The following is a 7,110-nucleotide window of genomic DNA, read 5'->3' as shown; positions in this document are numbered from 1 at the left end:
CTGCAACGCAAACATTTCCCAATTTGGGATCAATAAAGTATCTTATCATCCTAACTTATCTTTATCTTATCTTAAATGTGCCTTTATGAAAGTAATCAACTGAAAGATTAATGGTGGTAACAGTTGGTTGAAATTGTAACTCTTTGGCCTCCCTAACTTGTAGTGTCTTCCCTTAAACTGTCACACACACCCAGTATTGCATGTCAGCACAGACACACCTACAGAGTGTGTGTGAAGGGTGACTCCCCCTGTGAGGGTGTGACTTTGTCTTCATCTCTGAACCAAAGTCTGACCTGTTTTCAGAGGACTCTCTGCCATCCCGTGTGTGACATAAAGTAAAGTAAGTACATTTATTTTGAGATTAATATGAAGTTTTCACCAAAGCTGCATTTACTTTGAAGAAAATAATTCCCAGTTAATAATTAGTTAGTAATATTATTAGATCATATTTTGAAATACTTCTCAGTAGATGTGGCTTTAGTTCTTTATTTTTTGTCTCAAGTGAAGCAGTGTGCAGTGTTGGTGTCATGTTGGATGTCCTCTATGCATTGTAATTCGTTCCCATGTCACAGTGTGTGTTGATCAGTGTTTAGCATTAGCATTGGGTATTAATTTAAAATTCAGTTACTGAATACATATGACATTTTTCACATGAAATTAGTAGAGTTATCCCTTGGCTTACAAACAAATATATTTATGTTTAGAATTGAGAGCTTAAAATATTGCACAAATAGCATGGTTTATTGGTTAAAAAATGTTTGCATTATTTAAAATTGCCATATTTTAGAGAAACCATCAAAAATATGTTGCAGTAATCATTGACAACGTAACTTTCACTGATTCACAATTTATGAAATGTGTTCCAGTTTTTTTTGTAACCTGATTACGTAATCCCGATTACATGGCATTCGTTACTACCCACCCCTGGTGTTGACAACAATTGTTTGCATGCCTTTAAGCAGCTTGTGTCACTAGAATAAAACAATCAGCTAATATGTAAGAAAGAAAAAAAAGGAAAAATTGATGTAAACAAACATTAAATCAGCAGCAGTTTCTGTTTTTCTAAACTCTTTTTTTGTACATCCATCAGTTAGCAATCTCCACCCACCGTCATCATGCCTGAGACTGCAGAGGCCCACTCCCACACCCTCACCACCAACCGCAACTGCACCATCGAGCTCAGCAATGTCAGCTCCTCCTACTGTCTCGTCCACCCCAAGTAAGAATCTCTGTTAGACAGCGTGAACAGTTTTTTCTAATTTGTGTGTTAATTAACCAATGAAGACAGTGAGTATCAAATTCCTTCAATGTTCTTGAATTCACGCATGCATGACTACCAGTGGTATACAGTTAATACATCTTACATATACTGTGATTTAAAGCACTTGTACTTGTACACCATCACCTAGGTTGGGAATCATTGATATTACCAGTACTGTTAATAACACATTTGACATTTTTGCACTTTTAATCAAAGAGGATTTTTTTATGCAGAGCATTAGCCCACTTATAAAGGAGTAATTTGACATTGTGGTATAAGCACAACCTGAGTAGAGGTTAGGGTTAGGGTAAGAGTTGGGGTTGGGGTTGGCGTTCGGGGTAAGAAAACGTTTTAGTCCACTCATCACTGCATCTCTTTTACCCTGCAGGGTGCACTTGGAGAGTGGCTTCGCCTTCAGCCCTCCCCAGCCCACCGTGCGTATCCAGAAGACCGAGGTGTGCTCCTTCGTCAAAGACGACCATACGGCATCCGGTGCCGTCGGCGTCCTGACCTACGAGCTGTTCGACATGCGCAACCGCCAGTGCAACGAGGTGATGGCTATCATGTTCTCAGTGCCGTTCGACTACAACTTCTACAAGAACTGGCTCGGGGTGGGCATCTTCGAGCACACAAGAGAGTGTGACGAGAAACTGTTCAAACATATGTACAACGAAAAGGATTTCACCAACTTTCTGCGCCACGAGGCCGACGGCTCAGGGGTGACCTACAAGGGGAGGATGGTGGATGTGAGGGCCTGCATGTCCGACGAAGGCAATGCCATAATCAAACTGGAGCTGTACGACAAGATGGGCAGATGAATGTTTGTAATGAGTGCATTGGTGTGGAATAAAATGTAAGAACACAGTTGAAGCAGATGTTCCTGAAACCTACATACAATGTGTTTGTCCATGTATGGGTGCTTTAAATGAATAAAAAACAATACAATGCAATTCTTGTCCTTGACCATTTTTCATCTTTATTTGAGCCATTAAAAATGGTCACACATTTTTGCAGGCAATGAAAAGATTGAAATCTGCTCAGCAGAAATAACATGAGTCATACTTCACTTTGATTTATAAAAGTATAAACACAGCCAGACTGTGCAACATGCCATTTAGAGGTATAGCATGTTCTTGTCCTCATGCAGACAGGAAAAACCGCATCACTGCAGAGATAAAAGGTGCATAATGAGACAATGAGATAGTAAACAATCTGCCTTATGCAGCAATGTTTTCTTAAGCAAGTCAACTCCAGATGCACTAAATTATCTTAACAATCTAAATCTGTTTTATCCGGTTGGGCCGAAGGATAAATCCTACTTGATAAGAAATGTGAGTATTATCATACAATGCACCCTAAACACTATATATGGGCTGGACATTTGTAGTGCAAAGTGAATATTCTCTGGCACATTGGAAAGATTTGGAAAAAGGTTGAGCTCACGATAGATTTTTCAGAGCATCGGTACTGGTGTTGCAGGAAAATCAAAGAGCATGTAAAAGCAGTATGTAAGTTATACAGAAGCTGAAAGCACAACGTATTATCCTCCAATGGTTTTTATGGTCTTAACTGGACCAATGGACCAAGAGTATTCCTTTAGCCAACAAGTGCAATAAAAGATCATTCTAAATGTGATTATTATGTGCATGCAGATTCTTTTTTTCCTCAACAAAATAAATAAAATGTCCATTGGGTTGGACAATCATTTTGTGGACAGTAAAATGTTTTTTTATTATCTTGGTAAAAGTGCTCTCCACCAAATATACAGATAATAAGCAAACATTGGGGAATCCAAGAAATCAAAGCGTATTAAAAAAAATAAGAACCAAATGGTTGATGGGATACCAAAATAAGAGGACTTTGCTTCCTGCATGGTTACTAGGGACAATACATCACGGATATGAAAGAAACAGGTTTATTCGCTTCTTGCATGAAGCTCAAACTTGATCGTAGCTAGGCAAAAATACACATTATGAAAACAAAAAAATACCATCCTTATGTTGCAACTGTTGGCTACACCCTGTCTTTGAGCCTACATACCTCAGGTGAGAGGTGAGGACAAAAAGCCAGTAACAAGGAGTAGGTGCGTATTGTGGGTGGAAACACATTTGGGTGGGGTTACTGTGTCACAAATTCCCAAACAAGAGTGATCTAAAGAGAGAATCCTGTGTTTCAAATCTGGCACTGATCGAGCGAGCAACACATCTAGGATCCGGACAGGTAAGCCTGTTTAATACTGGCCTGTATTTGGAGGTTTGATGAAAAATATAGTTTTTATGTAGCATTTAGCACTGTGCGTAATTTGTTATGGACACTGTTCACAGCTAATTGTATTCACTGTATTGTAATACAATGTAATTCTGCTTTGCTGCAGCCTTTACAAGTAACAACATGTGTGAAACAGCAGAGGCATTGGCTGCTAACTTCAAGAGCAGCAGAAATGTCACCATTGAGATCACCAACCTCACCAACAGCTTTTGCCTGGTAGACCCAAAGTAAGTGCAAACCTAAAAGACAATATTGTTTAGAGTATTGTTATATATAATAATGCATTATATTGCATCTTAATTCAAATATGTGTGTAGCCTGATAAAAACAAACTAGAGATGAATTATCCAGTTTTTGCTCTTAATTATTTTGTTTTTCTTCTTTTGCCTTTAAAAAAAAGGGTGTACCTGGATAGTGGGAACTGCCATAGCCCACCCCAGCCCACCGTGCGCCCTCTGAAAACCGAGGTGTGCAACTTCAGCAAGACCAGTTCCAAAGCCACCGGCGCTGTGGGCGTCATGACCTACGACCTATTTGCAAGAAATAGCAACGCCCCTACGGAGAAATTAGCCATAATGTTCTCTGTGCCCTACGATAATAGCTCCTACAAGAACTGGTTCGCCTTGGCAATCTACCCCATGTCCAAAGTGTGCGATGAGAAGCTGTACAAAGAGATGTATTACGACAAAGAACCCAAGGGCTTTGTGAGGCAGGAGTCCAATGGCTCTGATCTCACGTTCCAGGGCGCAACACTGGACCTGAAGGCTACCATGTCCCCGATGGGCAGGTCCATATTGAAGGTGGAGGTGTGGGACAAGCTCTTCACTCCAGCAATGAACCAGCAGCATCACTAAGCCAGTAATTCATTTATATCAAAACACAGTTTAATGGGCAGTGTGTTTTATTAAATATGCTTAGCCCTAACACCTTTGCTACTGTATAATCTATTCATGCAATAAATACAGTCTGATATACAAATAAATGTGTGTCTTAGTGATCATTACAAAAGGTCTTGGCAAAGCTTCAGAACATTCGGGACCAACTGGTGGAACAAGTTAATGTTTATCTAAATGATGTATCTCTATGGCACAAATGTAACTTATTTATATCAATCAGCAGCCAATGTGACATACAAAGTTGAAGTATAGTTTATTTTTTTTAATATGAAATGAAATATCTTTGACATTAGGTAAATAATAAGATAAAAGACAGAGATTATTAGGTTTTGTATGTAATTTTCAACAAACACTACAGTGTGTACAGCCTGCAAAAGCTGCGTATGATCGACATGGTTTGCACGAAGTCACCATCTAGTGGTTACAAGGATTCAGAGCATGCTCACCTTCAAACCTTACTCAGAATCAATGTACACGTGTACTCAGATAAAGGGAATAACATCATATAAAAAGTAGCAATGTTTATAAATTCAGGTTTATTAAGTTGAGATGAATGATCTGAGGTCAAGTTATAGCTTTTACACACACAGCAAATCACTTTATTGCCAAGAGTTAGATAAGAAAATGTATACCAGAGTAAATATCAAGTTACAGCAAACTTAGCTTAGCATAAAGACTAGAAACAGAGGGAAATTGCTAGCATGGCTCTGCTCAGTCATAACAAAATGTGCACTTCTAATATGAATGTGTGGTATGTTTTTTATTTGGTCTGGATGAAAACCTAAGTGTAAAAATATCAAGTAAAGATGTTTGTTTTGTTTTTTTATTGAGGGAACTGGGCTAGCTGTCTCCCGCTTTTTTGAACGCTAAAACAACTGTCTCCCAAGCTCAATTTATTAAACATACACAAATGAGAGAGGTAGGTTATCAATCACCTTACTGTTAGCAAGAACATTAACATACACTGTGAACAGGTTGAAAGTAGCATGAATGCTACACATAAAGGTGAACATTATTTTTTCCGAGAAAGAATCACCATTTTTCTTGATCAAAGACACGTTAATGTAAGGTCATCGTGCAACAATGCATCAGCAATTTTCTTAGTTCATTAGCAACAATATTTTTAATTTAAATACATGATTTTTTTCTATTGTAAGATATAACAGTGTATTTGTGTCTGCAAAATCAGTTGGATTGAGAGCACTGCTCGTAAAAAACACTGACAACAGTTTTGAATCTGTCCTTCAGATACATTTCGAGTGTTTCCAGTGGCATTTTTCTCACATCATACCCTCTGAACTGTTTCTTAGTCTGCTGGCTTACTGGCACAATCTCCTCTGTGCTGTTGCAGTCGTTGCGACCAATGGCAGCATACGTGGGGAAAGCATCCTTCAGTACTTTTGGTAGACTGTTGTTGTAGTTTGGGCAGCAGTAGGCGGACCAAATATACTCAGGCACGGCTACACGATGATTCATGAGCCAGGGCTCGTCGCTCTGGTAAGGGATGATGCCAGTCACTATGTAGGCGTCTCCGAGACAGTAGGTGCCTAAGGTTTTGTTGACGTTCTGCTCCAGGGCTTCCCATGGCCCATCATTAGAGCCTGACATTTGAGGAACCACATTAGTCAGGGTGAAGGTAGAGGCGCGGTCCTTGTAGCTCTTGTGGTGGAGGCTGGGGTTCAAGTGTCCACGAGAATAGGTGGAATTAATGTAGTCCAACTCCACTCCCTGGCTTTCCACCACGTTCTGATCCAGATGGCCCAGAGGGAAGGAGAGCATGTTGCCATCAGCTCCTGGGTAGGCTAACTGTTCATGGTGGGGGTCAGAAGAGAAAAGTGAGGAACATTGCACGTAGACCAAACAATAAACTGTCATTTATTTATAGGAAGACTGACTCAATGAGTGAAGCTGCTTTTAGAACAGGCAGGCATGGGCAAACTAAGGCCCGTGGGCCATATACGGCCCGTTGGGCTTTTGAATCCGGCCCGCCGAATATTGGTACAAAATTGTCCAAATTATAGTAAAGACCGCATTCATTTTGCCTTTTTCCTGCAATACCCGCCATTTTAGTTGATCCCACTGTGTTGATTAGATAGATACACACTCCTACCACAAGGTGTCGCCACATAGTTGTGACCTATGTTTGAATACAGATGTACGGTAAGGGACGGGAACAAGAGCTCTATTAAAAACTTGGCTAACACTTAAGCATGGAGCACGAGTCAGTTCATTAACAGATCAACAAACAAAACACCCACTAGATGGCGCACTCTAGACACAATTTACCTTAGCTGGAGTCTGGTGTATTCTCTCAGCTGGCCCCACTCGGCAACCCGGTGTTGCAGTATAAGTTGAGTCATGACAACTGGCGACATTCTATTATTTTCGTCATAGGAATCCGGGACGGGTACATTGAGGACCCATTGTTGACTTACCAGGAAAGAAACATCGTTTGTCGTTTACGTTCATCTTTTGCTATATCTGCCTTCCTAAGATCACTTTGCTGCACATTCAGTACTCGTATGTGAGGTTGTGGGTGAGAGGCCGATATCGTGACGCTTACAGGGAGGTATCGAACATTACAAAGTAGGTGACTGTGTGGATGCCTGTTCAAAACATTGCAAACTTCAATAAATCATTTAAATTATATATTTGTGTCCGACTTTCATTTGTTCATCGTTCTTA

General features: G+C 40.1%; 3 protein-coding genes across 3 annotated transcripts; 2 read left to right on the top strand and 1 right to left on the bottom strand.

The window, feature by feature from the left end:
• Window positions 1–242: 242 nt before the first annotated feature.
• On the top strand, window positions 243–2,211 carry LOC104960582 (cytolysin Src-1-like). Its single transcript, XM_010788655.1, has 3 exons — window positions 243–340; window positions 1,091–1,219; window positions 1,650–2,211. Exons 2-3 carry the CDS (start codon window positions 1,116–1,118, stop codon window positions 2,077–2,079), a joined length of 534 nt encoding a protein of 177 aa, XP_010786957.1. The 5' UTR covers window positions 243–340; window positions 1,091–1,115; the 3' UTR covers window positions 2,080–2,211.
• Window positions 2,212–3,311: 1,100 nt separating this feature from the next.
• Window positions 3,312–4,511, top strand: LOC104960580 (cytolysin Src-1-like). The gene is made up of 3 exons (XM_010788654.1): window positions 3,312–3,481; window positions 3,636–3,756; window positions 3,930–4,511. The coding sequence occupies exons 2-3, from the start codon at window positions 3,653–3,655 to the stop codon at window positions 4,381–4,383; spliced, it is 558 nt and encodes a 185-aa protein (XP_010786956.1). The 5' UTR covers window positions 3,312–3,481; window positions 3,636–3,652; the 3' UTR covers window positions 4,384–4,511.
• A 174-nt stretch (window positions 4,512–4,685) lies between these two features.
• On the bottom strand, window positions 4,686–6,315 carry LOC104960579 (uncharacterized). The gene has a single exon (XM_010788653.1). The coding sequence runs from the start codon at window positions 6,298–6,300 to the stop codon at window positions 5,611–5,613; it is 690 nt and encodes a 229-aa protein (XP_010786955.1). The 5' UTR covers window positions 6,301–6,315; the 3' UTR covers window positions 4,686–5,610.
• Between the last annotated feature and the right edge of the window lie 795 nt (window positions 6,316–7,110).

The sequence above is a fragment of the Notothenia coriiceps genome, unplaced genomic scaffold, assembly GCF_000735185.1.
Source record: "Notothenia coriiceps isolate Sejong01 unplaced genomic scaffold, NC01 NC01_scaffold00031982, whole genome shotgun sequence".
NCBI classification, from domain to species: domain Eukaryota; kingdom Metazoa; phylum Chordata; class Actinopteri; order Perciformes; family Nototheniidae; genus Notothenia; species Notothenia coriiceps.
Note: the sequence above shows the minus strand (reverse complement) of the source record. Positions and strands in the feature narration are given on the sequence as shown.